At 42.7% G+C, this 18,120-nt stretch overlaps 1 protein-coding gene and 2 long non-coding RNA genes across 4 annotated transcripts; 1 reads left to right on the plus strand and 2 right to left on the minus strand.

Annotated features, from left to right (window-relative positions):
- Positions 1–702: 702 nt before the first annotated feature.
- On the minus strand, positions 703–3,804 carry LOC117535579. The gene is made up of 3 exons (XR_004567437.1): positions 3,329–3,804; positions 2,991–3,192; positions 703–1,410 (listed from the first exon to the last, which is right to left on the minus strand). It is a non-coding gene; the product is annotated as an uncharacterized LOC117535579 (long non-coding RNA).
- LOC117535577 lies at positions 1,484–5,300 on the plus strand. 2 transcript variants are annotated; one of them, XR_004567434.1, is made up of 4 exons: positions 1,484–1,824; positions 3,057–3,164; positions 3,451–3,686; positions 3,799–4,067. It is a non-coding gene; the product is annotated as an uncharacterized LOC117535577 (long non-coding RNA). The 2 variants fall into 2 exon arrangements; XR_004567435.1 differs by lacking the exon at positions 1,484–1,824 and adding an exon at positions 5,119–5,300 and having other exon boundaries at positions 3,799–5,022.
- A 3,514-nt stretch (positions 5,301–8,814) lies between these two features.
- LOC117535580 lies at positions 8,815–12,621 on the minus strand. Its single transcript, XM_034200099.1, has one exon. It carries the CDS (start codon positions 12,619–12,621, stop codon positions 8,830–8,832), a length of 3,792 nt encoding a protein of 1,263 aa, XP_034055990.1. The 3' UTR covers positions 8,815–8,829.
- Positions 12,622–18,120: the final 5,499 nt, after the last annotated feature.

The raw sequence follows: 18,120 nt of genomic DNA on the forward strand, positions 1-18,120 counted from the left end.
ATAATTACTTAAAGGATACATCAATAATCAAAGAAGTTGGTATTTTTTTCTCTGGATGCACCTATTGATTGGTCAATTACTAGTTACAACTCCAATGTACATGTGCAGGTTCAATATCAATAATTGTTTAGCCTGCCAACAGTTTGGCTCAACTATTTGATGGACAGTGCTGAACCCCAGAGGGATGGGTAGATCCCCTTCCTCTGTCACTATGAGGTTGACCATTTCTGTTTTTAGTGACACATTTTGACAATTATTGAATAGATTGGCTTGGAATTTGGTCCATGCCCCCCCCCCCCCCTCCCTCAGGATGGATGGATTTAAAAGAGTAATCCCTAACTAGGGAACCAGGATTTTGTGTTGATTTTTATTTGCCATGTTTTAAGAATGATGGAATAGGGGGTCAGTTTGCTTGTGGAACAACCTTTCAGTCTGGCAGTGTTGAAATGTAAGTCTGTTTCTCATGCTCTATACTGTTTTTATTTCTTTGTAAGACTTTTGTACATTTGTACCTACTATTAATAGTATTAAAGACGGTAATAAAGTGCAATTCAGTGGCAGCTGTTTTGATCAAGCCAGGTATTGTTTCTTAAGTTTCTCTGGAAAGAGCCAGATTCTTGATTTGCATTCATTGTTCATTTTTAGATGTTTGTATAATTACCTTTTACAGGAGTTACCTTTTGAAAAAATAAATGTATGCTCTTTAAAAATGATCATTGTCTTTATTTCATTATTTACTTATACTGGTTTTATCTTGAAGGATGATTAAAACAAAATGCCATAATATAACCCCTTGCTATAACCAGCACATCATTTTTGAATCGACTGTCCATGGAAGTAATAGTTAATATATCAGCAGTGTGGCACCAATTGTACCACACTCACAAGTTGACATCCCATTTTAAATACGTTTTTAAAACGTTTTTGTTTGTAGATACATTCATTTTTATTGTGAACTACAAGATTGATAATCATTTTATTTTTTAAATGTTTGCAAACTGACTACAGTGAAAGTTGGTGTATAGCTCCTTCACAGGATAAACCATTTGGTCTTTAGTAACTCAGCCTGTCCTCTGGCGCCACCCTCTGGACACATATTTTCTTGTTTCTGTTTGTGTGATGGAGAAGGAATTACATTTGTTTGTTGTTACAAATACTTTCAGTTGAAACAGATTCCTGGTGACAACATTGTTTGGAAGTAGTTCGGCTTGAACACATCACTGAGGGTAAAGTATGTCACAGAACACAGGATTATTTAATAGAGGTGTTTTCATTGAATTCAATATCAAAGCAATCACGTGTATATAATGGGGTGCTAGGTGTTGACCGCTGTGGATCACACTGGTTGTGTTGTTCTTGTTGTCTCCTGTCCCACTTCAGGAAGGCCATACACCCAGGAAGAGCCCTGCCCTGTGATATCAAAAAAAGGCAATGTACAGAGATTAAATTAGTGTAAATCTTCACATGAAACTTTTGTCAAAAAAACAATCATGAAAGAGACAAACTCTGTCTTTAATGTTCTACTTAACAAAACACAGGTCCTTGTGTCCAGTTGCCACAGTATGGTTCACTCAGAGGAAAATATAAACAAAGTCTAGTTTATATTTTACATGATGATTGCAATGAAATCACAGCACGTAAGCATTTATATATTTATAGTTAAACACGTTTTATATCAGACACTGGAAGCATTCAGATCTGTAAATTCATATGAAGACATGGACTTCATCTCAGGCTGATTGTACTTTACATTTGAGATCAGATGTTTCATTAGCTCAACTTGCTGTATTTGAGTAATGATCAGACCAACAACAACATCAACAGGTACGTAGGCCAACCACTAATAGTTCAATAACAAGTGTTTTCATAATTTCTTTCCATAGAGGTTTCGTCTTTAGGTTCAAGATAACGATAAACCATGTATTGATATTTGTCTCTGCTGCACATTGTGATTTATCTCTAAGCTAGCAAACTGAAAGCTGCGTGTTATACATTTCCAGTTTAATACCAGTTATATATCTACAGATTCAATATTTATGTTTACAAAATGGACGTAGAGGATTCCATGGTTGCTATGGTTTGACGCAGGACTAGCGTCAATATCGGATCAATATTTAAACCATAACAACCTGAAAACTACCTGAAGACGGTCACGAAAATATTTTCTCCGCTTTCACTCGACGATTCTGCCAAATTATCGCTTCTTCTCAAGTCTTTTTACATCCCGACAAGAGTCAGAGAACCCCTGAGAGTTATTACAGCGAGAAAACACACTTTAATTATGGAAAATGTAAGATTTCATAACGTTGAAAGTCCCCGTTGTTTCCAATGTGCTTTGCCGTCGACATTTTCAGAAACCTCACAGTTTACTGATGTTTATCAAATCATTTAGTCTCCTGTAACGATAAGTAGGCCTACCATTAAACAGTGTAACTATCAGATTAAGGTCAAGTATACTGTGACGACTCAATTAATACATCTTTGCATTAAAAACTACCAAAAATACACATGCATTCATCAAAACTAGGCTATATGACAATATTAACAAATAAATGTTGTATCTAATACAAATCATTTATATTAACTTTTTAGGCTATATCACCCAGCTTCAAGCTGAAATACATTCATATTGTAACTTTGAATCAAGCTAATTAAAGTCACTCACTTTAACTTAGCATTATTTCCATCATATACATGTGCAATATTATATGTTCAAACAATAAACAGACATATGCTTATTATATAACATTGTAATCACGTCACATATGTGTCACTAAAGCACAATATTAACTGACATGAGGGCCTAAAGGTGGCTCTTGTTTTGTTACCGGACCTGTCTCGTCTTGAGGAGGTTTTCAGACTTTGATTATGTTTCATGTTTCTTCATTTATGATTTTTATCCAACAACCACATCCATCTTTGGCAAGTTAATCTTCCAGCACATAAAACTATAACACATTTGATTTGTATACTACGACATGACAACATACTTGAAAAAGGTCCATCCTGCATGTACTTGTAGAGCCTCATCCTAACATGAGTGTGTGTTGTTGCAGGGTCGAGTGCCCGTCCTCCCGCAGGACAACCAGACAGGAAGGAGAGTCTCTGCCCGCCAGAGGAGGCCTGCAGTCTGCAGACAGTGTCCCTGCTGCAGGGACGACCAGGTGAGACATCTGATCCTCAACTCTGTTCCTTGAAATTGTACACAGTTTAATCCACAAGATTGTTTGACAGGTTTACAAAAAGGTAAACACATAGTGGAGTATATTGTCAATACTAAATAGTTTGAGAAGGTCCATTGTACAGGACTAATGCCCCAAATACTCACATTTCAAGTAATCCTCTGCATCTGATGTAGATGTTTCCTCTTGTAAAATGATAAAAGTATGTTGTTAAGTAAGAAGTTTACTAGAGTCTGACATCCTCTCGTGTTTTGCTGACCTTCTCCAGGTGCCACATACAAAGCGCCGGCGCCCTGCTGCTTCTGCAGACCTTCCCCAGAAAAGGAAGCAGACCTCCGCGGCTCTTCCTCCTAAACCTGCTGACCTGCCACCTGTCTCTAATGTGGCCTCCAGCCCCCGGACCTCCAATGCTCCCCTGCACCTCGAAGACCCTATTAGGATCCACAACCGCTCAGTCGAGGAGTACCAGCTCATCTACCATGAAGTTGTGGATAACATGCTGAGGTACGTTGCGTCACAAATGAGTCAGTTCATTTACAGAGTTTCCACTCTCTTAGAAATCTATCTCTCTATTTTCCTTCATCATAAAGATTTATTTTTGTGTTTCTCCTCTCAGGTTCCCGGACGGTCGCCTGCGTCCATATAGTTTGGGTCTGGGTCGTCGTATCAAGCAGAAGCTGTGGGAGCGACTGGACCGTCCGATGTTCACAGAGACAGTGGATGAAGACGGTCTGGTTCATGTGGACGTGTCCTACGGTGCTGGAGTCCAGCCTCCGCTCTACAACGTGGATGTTTCTGGTGAACCAGAGCCCGAATATCCACCAGCAAAAAGGGCAAAGCACTAAGACACACTCTCATAAGCTGACATGTCTAATAATACTGTGCTTTAAGTTTAGTTTAGTTTTTTTTAAAGTATGGCAGATAAGTTTAAGTTTATTAAGTGTAGAGATACGTTTTTAGTGCCAAGCATAAGTATTATGTGCTAAGTCTTTAGTTTTAAATATTTAGTAATAAGTATAAGTCTAAAGTGTTAAGAGTAAGTGTTTAGTTTAAGTTTTTAGTTATAGTAATTTGTTTGAAGTATTTCATATTAAGTGTTACGTTTTTAGTGCCAAGCACAAGTATTAAGTGCCAAGTCTTTAATTTTAAGTATTTAGTAATAAGTATAAAGTGTTAAGAGTAAGTGTTTAGTTTAAGTTTTCTGTTTAAGTACTAAGTTGAAGTATTAAGTATTAAGTATTTAGTGTTAAGAGTAAGTATTTAGTAGTAAGTATAAGTATTTAGTGTTTAGTTTAAGTATTTAGTAATAAGTTTAAGTATTTAGTATTAAGAATAAGTATTTAGTGTTAAGAGTTAGTATTTAGTTGAGTTAAGTTTACTTTCATTGATCTTAATGTATCTCACCACTGATGAATTGTCTTCCTCTGAATCAGTTCCTGCTCCTCTGTTAACAGTCTTCTTACTCCAGCTTCAGCCTCAACAGCAACAGTTATCACCTGCCAGAACACCTGCTCCACCCTCCAGCCTCCACCTGTTACTTCTACCAGACAAAACATCAGCCTTGAGCTGCAGCCTGTGAGATGACAGACTCCTCTCCACCTGCAGCCTCTGTCTCTCTGTTGCCTACATCCTCTACCAGCAGCTTCAGCATCAAACTGCTGCCTCACTCTTCACCTGCAGCCTCTGTCAGCAACCTGCAGCCATCTCCTCCAACTGCACATTCTGTTGAATGGCTGATGGCTGAACCTCCATCTACAGCCTCTATAAGGAAACCTGCACAGATGTTATCCTACTGCCATGTGGATACCTGAGTGGAACAGCAAGGACCAGAGAAACACACGTAGATATAGTCCTTCAGTTAATATGCAAACATATTTCTGTGTTATTAAAGCTGGCTCTCTGTTTACATTCTGTTCACTTGTTCTTCTTCTCACAGGTGTTTTCAAACGTTGTGAAAGACTGAGCTCACACTCCTCAACATGAACCTGACTGACTGTGATGATGCCTTCATGAAACGAGAGAGCTCCACTGTACGTACAGTATAGCAGTATGAGATTTCTTAACAACACTCTGAGTGTATTGGGATTTTTAATGGAAGTTCGGTGATGAATTATATTTGAATGCAACACCTTACACTTTGTTAGAGATTTAAAGGGATATCTGATCCGCTTTTCAAATCTCCGCGCGTTCCTATGAAGCTGGTTATAATACAGGAAGAAATCCAGTGCCACCAAGTAAACAATATCTACTTTAATGGTAATATGACAAAATAATACAATCAATACAGTACAAATTCAATACAGTTAATCTTTGGGATCCCGAATTTACCTGCACGTGAGCCAGCCAGAGGAAAGAGGCTGAACACCGCCTGTGTTTCTACTCTGTGACAATGGGAGGAGTTATCAGATCCTCCCATTCGGACATCATTGATTGGCCGCCCCAAATATCACAGACACCTTAGACCTTAGGCTTCCCCAATCACTGTAGCTAGATCTAAATTGAATGCAACTCAAGACATGCTCTCACCTTCCCCCATCTTCCTTTGTCCTCAAAAACATATGTCAAACAGGCCCCACATCCAGCTCACAGTTCCACCCAAATTATTCCCATTTTAAGCTTATCCATAGTTTGCTAACATGAATAAATACAAATATAACTCTACAAATCCCCCTTTTGGTCTCATTTTAAGAGATCAACTATTTCAAGACACTCACATTATAACCTGGGATTCAGACTATTTAAACATTCAGGAATGGCTCCACATATCAACTTCATATGACCGTGTAGAAATACCAAAATATATCCTCAGTGTTTAGACAAATCGTCCATCAATAGCACAAAAATAAACATACCAAAAAAATATAGAAGAAAATAGTAAAATATATGTTTCCAAATAACCTCTTTTATCATTTATCATTTAGTCCTCCTTAATCATCAAATTACAAACTTTAAAAATAGCTTGCATCTCAAAGATTTGCTTCAAGACAATTATAGTAAAAACACATTTAACATTTAGGATTATTAGCAATCCACCTGAGGTATAAAATCTGGATTGTAAAGGTCCAGTTGAAATTCACAGTTCAAAGTATAGCATTCACAGTGGTGATTCGATTAATCCGTAATCTGCAAAATTGCAGTGTCCTCAAGCTTTAACATTACTTCACTACGCTTTAGTCAAAAGTAAGGCACTTATCTATACATTCATTTTAGTCAAATACATTGTTTAAAAATCTGAAAAAGAAGAATCAGACATTTATTGCGTAGTGTAAAAACCCGAAAAGGTAAAATCTATATACATCTTCTACATTCTGAGTGTCAATTTTAATCAACCTTGTCATTCATTTTGTGGGGGTCCCCATGGAGCAGAAGCCGTGATTGTGCCCCACGGATCTGAAAGCTGGGCGTCGTACATCAACACGGAGTCATCCACTGTGGAATATCCCACTAGTCTCTGTGGAGCCTGGAGGGCGGTTTTGGTCATCTTTCGTATGGCTAGTTTAACTACAGTGACCAAGCAGATTATCACAATTAGCACACTAAGATAAACATTGAAACGGTCACTGCAAATTTAACCAACCCCGCACCCCACGATCCAAAAGTTCCAGTTAAATCCCCAAGGGTAAACCCATGAGTTTCATGCAACTCTTTTATCCCCCTGGCGGTATCATGAGCCATATCCATGACCTCAGGTGTAGCATCAGAGATGAAAGAACAACACTCAGATCCAATCACCTTGCATGTGCCCCCCTGGGCGGCTAATAAAAGATCCAGTGCCATACGATTTTGTAATGCTACAGTCCTAACCTCCTGTAATTCCTTATGTTCGGCTAACATGGCTGTGTTAGATGCATTTAAGTGATTTTCCACTACTTTGGACAACGCCACAATTTCCTGCTGAGAAACATAAATACCGTACCATGGTAAAAATAGACTAGCCATCCGCTGTCCTTCTGTAATCGACCTGCTGTTTCTATGTAGAGAGGGAAGTATAGCTGCAATCTCATCAGTCTTCACTTTACGGATTAAAGGGATTAGATAGGCCAGGTAACAGGTGCCATAGAAAATGTCATAAGGCATACAGCCATAGGCTCGGTCCCCACAAACTAAGTAAACCCTCTGCGGGAGGGGCGTTCTGGCTAACTGCACCTTTATTACGGTATTACAGTCGCTGTGGCCCACATCTGGAGAGGTAAGAGATCCTCTTTCATTCTGGAAACAGATGGACACATTCTTCCACTCATGTACTACAACTGGGGGAACATAGACAGAACAGTCACGGGTAGGGGACTTACCTAAGGGTAATGGCTGCGAACAGTCATGTATTTTAACCTCAACTGAGTCCACTGTTCTGGAGCCGAACCAGGGCACTACTGTTACCAAAGCCTCAACTAATAAAGATGGAGTGTGTGGTTGCAGTGTACATATTGGACTGGTAAAGTTAACCGAGCAATTAGTCTGGGCTAGAGCTAATTGGAATCTGTATTCAAAAGCTAGGTTAATATATTTCTTCACATATATTAGTCTTAGGACCGTCAACTGTTTGAACCCCTCTGGCAGGTAATCCTTATTTACTGTCTCAACAATGAGCGAGATTAAACCCTTGTATTGTAGAGGTTTCTCAGAGTTTATTGGATACGAAGGAGTGTAACAATCCTCGGCCTCATCTCCAATGCGGGATGCTATGTCATTCCAGCTAACTAAACCGTAGTCCGCTTTCGTGAAAGGAATTGGGCTAAACATGGGAGAATGTACGGATTCTGGCATGTTTTGGCACAGCCAACAGTTGCTAACATTGCGTTCATGTGCATAGTCTAACATTAAACTCATTGCCGAATTGGTTTTAGTTAGTTTAGGTGGAGCGATTAAGGCCTTTTTTGAAGAATCTACATCCTCTCCTGTTTGTTTAAGTGGAGTGGATATTAGGGCTTTTTCCGGAGAACCTGTTTCATGATATGGTTCAATATATGTTCTAATAGAGGCGTGTCCGGCGACCCCTAAATTAGAAAAATCTGTTTCATGCTCTGGTTCAATAAATGCACATCCAGTGACCCCCGAATTGGGAGCTTTGTAATCTGGCTTCCGTGCCGTGCACTGGGACTCATATTTTAACTGTTCTGCCGTGCTACACCACAGTTCTGGGGGCATATTTGCAATGGTGTTGAGTGTTATTCTTACCATCCCTGACGAGACCCGGAACTCCTGATACTGCGTCCCTGGATACGCTTCCCACACCGTGTAGTCGCCACCCTTGCTTAAAAACACAGGGTACGTAATAACACAGTTTGGTGAGTTACATATTGCAGTTGGGCAGTCAAAAGAAATCTTCTGTGGTTCGTGAGCAGAGAGAGGGGCATTCCTCCTTCTTCTCTCTCTGTGTCTCTCTCTCATTGTACTGAATGTTAGTGTGGTGATTGGAAACAACCTGTCTTTGTCGCTAGGCACTGATTGGCCCGTTGGTGTGATTTTGCCCTCAGAGTCTGGGCCACCTGTCGTTGGAATGGTCACAGCTTCATCAAGCGGGGCTACCTTGGACAGGTACAGCAGGCCCAGCACGAGGAGGATGATGACAGCTTTCACACGCCAGCCTCCGGTGGAGGAGACCGACGCCATCTGGAAGCGTTGATCCACCCCGCTCTGCCTCGTTCCCTCAGGGCCGTTCCTCGCCGTCCTCTTCAGCCCGCCCGCTTATGGCGACTTCTGGGTCGGTGATAGGAGTGTTGTCCTCTGGTTCCTCCTCCTCTGCGCGGACCACGTCCGTGATGATGTCGTCTAGGGTCCTTCCCGGAGGTTTCCCCACTGCGCACTGATTCCAGTGGTACCAGATGTCTCCTTTCCCTTCCAAGCGGACAGCGTGAGATGTCCTCTGCATCACCCGATGGGGTCCAGAGAACCTGGGTCTCAGCCACTTGGGTCTGATCGCTTTCAGCCAGACGAACTCCGCAGTGTTCGCTTCGTGTTTCTCGGGTCCCCCTTTTGCCTCTGCAACCTGGGTGGAAAAATCTGCCACTAATCCCTTAAGTTGCTGGAAGTATGGTTTCGAACTCAGAACCTCTACTTCCTTTCCTACACTTAGGGCTCCTGGACCTGGGAACTGGTGACCATAAGTGAGCTCAAATGGAGAGAAACCTGTCCCTTTGTTAATGGAGCTCCTGATTGACAGAAGAGCCAGAGGCAATGCGTCTACCCATTTCATGCCCGTCTCTTCACATGCTTTGCTGAGTTTTTGTTTTAAGTTCTGGTTCATCCTTTCCACTTTTCCCTGAGACTGTGGATGATAAACTGCTACAAAACTGTGTCTTAGTCCTAGGGACTCTTCTACTGTGCGTAGGTCATGGTTCTTGAAATGGCTGCCATTGTCTGACCTCACTTTCCTAGGAAATCCATGTAATGGAATGTAATGCGTGACTAGGAATTTGATCACTGAGTCTGCATCTTCTCTTCTGCAAGGGATAGCTTCTGGCCAACCTGTGTATCCATCTACTACTACTAACAAATATCTGAATCCTCTTACTTTGTCAATCATGTCAGTGTAGTCAATGATGATTTCTTCTCCTGCCATCTTAGGTAAAGGAAACTTTCCCTGGTGTGGTTTCACAGTGGCTCTGATGTTATGGGTTAAGCAAATTACACACTCTTCTAGGTGATTTGCTATCATGTCTGGTAGGTATGGGTGCCACCAGTGGGTCAGGTGCCTGTTCATCTGAGTTTTACCACAATGCGTTGGGCCGTGTGCTTCTTTAAGCATGGATCTTATCCACTCTGGGGGTATAACCGGTCTCCCATCTGGGGAGTACCATATCCCCTCTTTGTTGGTAGCTCCCCGGTTTGACCATAGTTTTTTGTCTTGAGGAGACCCCGCTTCTTGAGCTTCTTTAAGCGTCTCATCTGTTATTGCGGGCAGCAAGTCAGCGGATTTTAAGACAAGCATTTGATACCATGGTGTATATCCTGCCTTCTCTTTAGCTGCTTTGTCCGCTGCATTGTTACCCCAAGCCAAGTAGTTGTTTTCTGCGTTGTGACCTTTACACTTAAGTAAAGCTAACTTGTTGGGCAACATTACTGCTTCTGCAAGCCTTCTGATCTCTTTCTCATGTTTGATGGGGGTATTTGTGGACGTTACAAATCCTGCTCTCAACCATTGTCGCATTTCCACGTGAATTACGCCGTGGACATATGCTGAATCAGTGTAGATGTTTACATCCTTTCCTTTTGATAGCTCTAATGCTGCAATGACTCCCATTACTTCTGCCAACTGTGCTGATACTTTCCCTGTTACTTCCCCAGCTGATACTTCCTCAAAGTTTCCCTCAGGTTTTTGTTTTACCACGGCATAGGCTGCTTGGAGGCCGTTTTGGGGGTGTCTAAAACAACAGCCGTCTGTGAACAGGTTTTCTGCCTGTGGGATGGGCTCGTCTCTGAGATCTATTCTTAGCTTCACATCTTGAATGATTCTTTCCTCACACCTATGGGGCTCTCCGCTACCTATGGTGTCTGCGCTGTTAACTCCTTCGTGTGTGTATGTGATGTGTGCCTTTGTCAGAGTTTTCTCCAGCCTTGTTTGTCTCGTTGAAGTCATTGTGAATGCACTTGAGTTCACAAAAGAGACAATGCTGTGTGTTGTCAGTACTGTCAAAGGATGGCCCATCACAATGTGTGAAATCTTGTTTAAGATACGTGCTGTACCTGCCGCGTGTCTCATGCAGGGAGGTTCTCTGTTTTCCACTCTGTCCAGTGTAACACTGACATACATCAATATTGTCCTACAACCCCCCTTTTTCTGAAAAAGAATCCCATTTACTGTGTCTTCATTTTCAGAAACATCAAGAAAGAATGGTAATGCATAGGATGCAGCGGCGAGAGCCGTGACTTGGGACATGGATTGTTTGAGAGAAATGAACGCAGCTTCTGCCGCTTGTGTCCAGTCTAGTGTGGCAGTGAGATTGCGCATGCCTTTCTCGTTGATGAGTTTTCTGAGTTCAGCTGTTCTTGGGTTATACTCTGGGATGTAGTGTCTGCTGTAGCCTGTGAGGCCCAAAAAAGACAACATGTCTTTGACTGTCTTGGGTTTCGGGTGGTTCAAAATGTGTTCCTGATGCGCTGCTGACATGCCCGTGCCTGCTGGGGAAATCACTCTGCCCAAAAATGTCACCTCTTTACGGGTGCATTGTAGCTTTTTCTTGGAGACTTTGAACCCTGATGTGTGGAGGCGCACCAGTAGGTGTCTGGTGGCCTCCAAACAAGAGGCTGCAGAAGGTGCTGCGATGAGAAGGTCGTCTACATACTGTATTAATACTACTCCCACTGGCAATGTAACGCCCTCTAGCTGTTCCCTGAGCACTTTGTTGAATATTCCTGGAGACAAACTGAAGCCTTGTGGTAGTCTTGTGTATTGTAGTTTCTCCCCTCCTATTGTAAAAGAAAAAATAGGTCTCATACTCTCTGCCAGAGGTATGCAGAAGAAAGCGTTGGCTAGGTCAATACAGGTGAACCATGTATGTTCAGGTGAGACATTACAGATAGCCGTGTAGGGGTTAGGAACTGGTATCAGAGCTGTAGTCGTAATAGCATTAATGGTTCTCAAATCATGAGCCATTCTGTACTCCCCGCTAGATTTTGATACAGGAAGTATGGGAGTATTCCAAAGGCTTTGTGAGGGTTCTAACACCCCTGCTTTCTTCAGTCCCTCAACTGCCTTGTCAACACCCCCTTTTGCCTGTGGCTTGATCGGGTATTGTGACCGGCTCACAGGCACAGAGCTGCTCACCTCAAATGTTACTGGTGTGGCTTTTAAGCAGAAACCTACATCATGAGAGTGCGACGCCCACAGGTCAGACGGGAGATCACGCAACATGTCAACTGTATATGCATGGTCAGTTTTTTCCCTACCATGATGTCTATCTACTTCGTGTCTTTCCATGTGGATGCATTCTTGTGTGTAGATTTTAAGACGATACGCTCTGTGTGAGGGAGAGTATGTCAGTGCTGCGATCTGCGTAGGTTCCCAATCTTCGACTTCTAGCAGCGTCTTTACCATGGGACCAAGTTCTTTAGCTTCATAACTCTTTTTGATAGCTAATGTAATGTGTGGTGTGGACTCAGCAGACAAACGGTACCAGTACAGTTGTTCATCAGAGAGCTCAACCGACGCAGCCACACCCGCCTGTCCCACAAAGAGATTTGTCGTGGTAACATCCCACACGGCCATAGACACCTCATTATCATACTCATATTCATAACTTAGGTCGTCTTTTCTATCATAATTCAGCGTCAGGTGGGGGGGGTCTGGAGGGGGGCCATAAGGCCTGAGGAGGTTAATCCATGGCTTCCATTGTTGAAAAATGGAATACAGTCCAGGTGTGTTGTCCCGAGGTCGGTCCAACAGTCCCCAGAATATAGTGGCATGTTGGGTTGCTTCTGCCTCAGTGGACTGGGCCAACATCATCTGAGAACCTGATGTTATGGTAGAAGACGAACAATTGATGGTTGTGCCATTTGGGAATGATATTATCAGTCCATCCGGGGAACAGAGGATGGAGGCATTCGCTTTGATCAGAATATCCCTACCCATGAGGTTAGCCGGGCTTTTTGGTGCAAGAATATACTGGTGTAAGAATGTCTGTCCTGCTATCTTGGTGGATAACAGCGTGGAAAGCGGTATTATTTCTATTTTTCCCGAAAACCCTATGACTGAGACTGTTGTAGATGTTTTGGACGCCTTGAAGACGGGAGAATTGATGGTGGAATATCTTGCTCCTGAATCAACAAGGAATGGTAGGTTTGAGTCTTTAACAGTCATATTAATGTATGGATCCGCCAGGCCCGTACATCCAGGGTTCCCTGGGCGTCTTCATTCTTCGTAGTATTCCCCCTCATATAGGACAAACTGGCCATAGGGGGCGGCCATAGCATTAGGGGCAATGTGACCCTGGTTCGGTTGTTGCGGCAATGGGACAGCCTCCTGGGGTGTCTGGATATATGGTTTCTCCGATCCGTTCCCCCCTTTAGCCCGCCCCCTTCCAGGTGGGGCTCCATGTGGGCACTGCTTGAACCAGTGATCTGGCTGTCCGCAAATGAAACACACCTTCACGTATTCCAATCTAGGAGTCATCCCAAAGCCACCTCGACCTCTGACCCCTCCTCTGAACCCGCCCCTCTGTTGCCAAGGGCTATTATTGTAGCCAAATTGGGGCTGACTATAGGGCGGACCCTGGTTGGAAAGGCCCCCTTTTGGGTTTTGCTGCCCCTGTGGCTGCGCGGCCGGCGCTACTGGGTGAACAATCAACTGTTTGGCATTCTTTTTGTCATTCTGAACTGTTTTCCGGGCTATTTCCAGCTGCGTTCGCAGTAACTGCACCCTCAACTCCTCTTCCTCAGTTTTAACCTCTGTATGTTGTTTGTTGAATTTACTTAAATGATGGGCTAAATGACGTTCCCACGTCTGTGTGTTTAACTGATCTACCTCTGGATTGTCCTCCATCAGACTTTTAATTTCTTTCGGCACTGCCGCAAGCACTGCTTTACGGAACATCTGTATATGTTGGTCATTATTATCTGGACTGTAGTCAGTTGCCATTGTGTACTGTTGGCGTGCCCTGAGCAACATGGTTGCTGCAGCCTCTCCAGGTGTAAATGTAAATGACAGTGATCCGTAACCTCCCCCTGTCTGTGGGAAATGCTCTCTCATTGCTTTGCCCAGCTTGCTGTGAACATCGTCAAAGGAAATAGGCACGTCATCTTTCATTGTCGATGTTCCTGATCTATCCTCAACTCTTTCTACCTCATAATAGGAAGTCTGTTGTGCTAGTATTCTCCTGAAATCTCCCAGACAGATAGTCTGTCCTACAGCCATGTCCGCAAACCTTCGCATCCAATGTCTCCCTCCCTCAGTAGGCAACGGCATTTTATCGATCAGCGCATGTATGTCCCCTAGTGTGAAAGGATGATAAGCCGTCTTCCCGTTTTGCGCGGCCACTAAAGGCGCCTGTAATACTGGATACATAAAAGCATGCTTGGTGGGGTCTTCTGCGGTGTGGTGAGACCTTAATCTGTTACGGGGCATTGAAAGAACCTGATCTACTTCCACTAGTTCACTTATTGTTCCTGTCAGAGATATCTGCTTAACTTTGCACCTCGCCCTCCTGCTGTCTTCCTCTTCCTGAGAGCTGTCTTTACGACCCTGGCCTCCTGCTCCATTGTAAAACCCCCCAGTTTCATGGCTTGCTGTTTCCCTATCCCTTTTATGGCCCGCTATCTTTCTATCACTTCTGTGGTTCGCCGTCTCTTCCCCACTTTCATGGCCCGATGCCCCCCCCCTCAACACCTGGGTAATTAGACGTATACGTTTGGCGTGATCTGTTCTGAAAAGGATCACATCTCTCCCCCTTCTCTATATCTTCTAGCGAGCCCTCATATCCGCTCTGTTCCTGTCTCCTGTCTTCCTCCTTGCGTCTATCTTGAATCTGTTGTTCATAGCACCGCCTTTCTCGTATTTCCCTCTCATCTAGGAGGTCAGTTGTGTATGTTGTGTCTGCCTGTGTAGCGCCTGAGTGGTTCTCTGTAAGATTTGTCAGAAGGGAAGTCAATTTTTCTGAGGTGAGCTCCTTATCAAGTGGTCGACTGTCCCTGCTCGGGGAAACCCCCTCCTGGTCTGTGTTAGAACTAGGCCTCCGCGTGGTGTGTGCGCTGTCTAGTCTGTCTAACGGGGAGGAAACCTGTTTTTGTTTAACATTTAGTCTTTTCTTTGGAGTAGGGACGCCCCTTAACGGACTCAACGCTACTGTTCCCACCATCCTATAGTTCCCTACGCTCATGGCCGCCTCCTCTCCTTCTGTGTCCGATGCATCTGCCACCATCATTTGCAATTTATTTGCGCTGTCGTCGGGTAGAATAAGGGGGAGGGGGCTGTGTAGTCAGACTACCTAAATCCGGGTAAAGGAGAGAGGAGCGGGTGGGAATAGCCGGATTTTGTATGGGCGTAGTTAGAGATTTCTGCTCTGAGTTAGAGACAACATTATTTTGCATTCTTTTAAAATATTCGACTCGTTCTGCTACATAGTCCAGAATGTCTCCATGTGTAGGCACCTCTGTGTCTTTAATACCATGAGGGAACAGAAGAGTCTTAACTTCATCTGTTTTTATGGGGCTTTGGATTGCCATTGCACCCGGGAGATTTTGGTCTGTGACGGGAGGAATATTAATTCCAATCATTACGAGGGCAGCATTGTGACAAACCCTCCTCAATCTATCTAGTGCCTGTTGTTGCTTGTTCCATTTGCTACGGGCAAACCATCTGGGCTTCTGTTCGTTTAGGTGTGCAAGTTGCTTTACAATCTGTCTTTCATATAAATTCAATGCTGTGCCCAAATTACCTACGGTGTCGTCATCCCCCACTTTATTCTCTGTTATCATTGTATCGTGTAGGAATCGGAGATCCGTACAAGCCTTTTCTTTAGCCCCCTGTTTGATTCCACTTAAAATCAATCTCTTAATCTGTTCCCATTGCTCCCGGTAACTCCCTGGAATTTCAGAATAGTCCTTACCATTCTGTCGTTCCATATTCACTTCGCTTTTATTTATCCGACTTAATTAATATGTGTTCACTTGTATTCATATACTGGGCTATTGTCGTTGTTATTATTAACGTGCTTCCCGTCTTCAATACCGGCCAGCAATGTAATGATGAAACTCTAAGTTTGAAGCTAAAATATATACAAATGTCAAGGGTGTGTTACCCCCTTTCAGCCACTAGATGGCAGCAGCAGACCACAAATGAGCTTCACTCTTCTGAGTGCCTCTTTTATCCCCGGAGACAATTGAAAAATCACACAGATTTATTCCCCGTACAGTTTGTCCAGCTTTTATAATGTGATGTTTATTTCAACAGGCTAGTGGACCCGAATGATGCTTCGACACTCTGAAAGAATGTGACCATTCCATGGGGAACTCCCAGGTCGTGAAAAGCCCTTTATCACACGTTTAGCTTTTCAAATTAAGTTTACAGACCAAGGGAAAACGAGAGACGGTCCCGTCACAATATTTTGTGAGGTTCGCGTTCTCTCCCTCGATTGGTATATAACAGAACTCTGGCTTTTAGCTTTCAGCCTTAGTCTGTTATTTACCCCAGTTTTAGACGGAGACCCGATCTAATATATCGAGTTTTCAGGTTTTGTCGTGCAGGAGTCAAACCTCGCACCCACAAACTGCCCCGTCTCTACGCCACTCAGGAATTTTCTACCTGCAGATCCGCGCCAAACTGCTCTATTTTCGTTACGCAGGACTTTTGGTCTACCTGGCGATCAACGTTTGTGTTTTGTATATAACTTTCCTAACATAGTAAAATATGCATTGTATATTCCATTTAAACTTTAAAAAACACTGTGAAACCCCTACAGACAATCCTAAAATTTTAGTGTATCCAATTCCAGACAGTCGAATTTCATAACAGGCGTCTGTACCTTTGTGTAGAGTTGTGCAGGGCCCTGCTGATTGTCTGAGAAGTTTGAAAGCGTTTGTTCTCGACCCATTCCGGTCGTCTGGATTCTTCCTCAGCTTCGTTATATCTAGACGTCGGGGTCACCACTTGTTAGAGATTAAAAGGGATATCTGATCCGCTTTTCAAATCTCCGCGCGTTCCTATGAAGCTGGTTATAATACAGGAAGAAATCCAGTGCCACCAAGTAAACAATATCTACTTTAATGGTAATATGACAAAATAATACAATCAATACAGTACAAATTCAATACAGTTAATCTTTGGGATCCCGAATTTACCTGCACGTGAGCCAGCCAGAGGAAAGAGGCTGAACACCGCCTGTGTTTCTGTGTTTCTACTCTGTGACAATGGGAGGAGTTATCAGATCCTCCCATTCGGACATCATTGATTGGCCGCCCCAAATATCACAGACCCCTTAGACCTTAGGCTTCCCCAATCACTGTAGCTAGGTCTAAACTGAAGGCAACTCAAGACATGCTCTCACCTTCCCCCATCTTCCTTTGTCCTCAAAAACATATGTCAAACAGGCCCCACATCCAGCTCACAGTTCCACCCAAATTATTCCCTTTTTAAGCTTATCCATAGTTTGCTAACATGAATAAATACAAATATAACTTTACACTAGGGAACCAGGATTTTGTGTTGATTTTCATTTGCCATGTTTTAAGAATGATGGAATAGGGGGTCAGTTTGCTTGTGGAACAACCTTTCAGTCTGGCAGTGTTGAAATGTAAGTCTGTTTCTCATGCTCTATACTGTTTTTATTTCTTTGTAAGACTTTTGTACATTTGTACCTACTATTAATAGTATTAAAGACGGTAATAAAGTGCAATTCAGTGGCAGCTGTTTTGATCAAGCCAGGTATTGTTTCTTAAATTTCTCTGGAAAGAGCCAGATTCTTGATTTGCATTCATTCTTCATTTTAGATGTTTGTATAATTACCTTTTACAGGAGTTACCTTTTGAAAAAATAAATGTATGCTCTTTAAAAATGATCATTGTCTTTATTTCATTATTTACTTATACTGGTTTTATCTTGAAGGATGATTAAAACAAAATGCCATAATTTAATCTCTTGCTATAACCAGCACATCATTTTTGAATCGACTGTCCATGGAAGTAATAGTTAATATATCAGCAGTGTGGCACCAATTGTACCACACTCACAAGTTGACATCCCATTTTAAATACGTTTTTAAAACGTTTTTGTTTGTAGATACATTCATTTTTATTGTGAACTACAAGATTGATAATCATTTTATTTTTTAAATGTTTGCAAACTGACTACAGTGAAAGTTGGTGTATAGCTCCTACCAACCCTGTCTCCTAAAAATTACGTTCCCACAGAACTAAACTGCATTCTGAATTACGTTTAGCTTGAAACGTATTTACTCCCACGTTACGTTCGTTATGAACGTATCTAAATACGTTTATTTTCTACTATCTT

Source organism: Gymnodraco acuticeps, unplaced genomic scaffold, assembly GCF_902827175.1.
Source record: "Gymnodraco acuticeps unplaced genomic scaffold, fGymAcu1.1, whole genome shotgun sequence".
NCBI lineage: Eukaryota > Metazoa > Chordata > Actinopteri > Perciformes > Bathydraconidae > Gymnodraco > Gymnodraco acuticeps.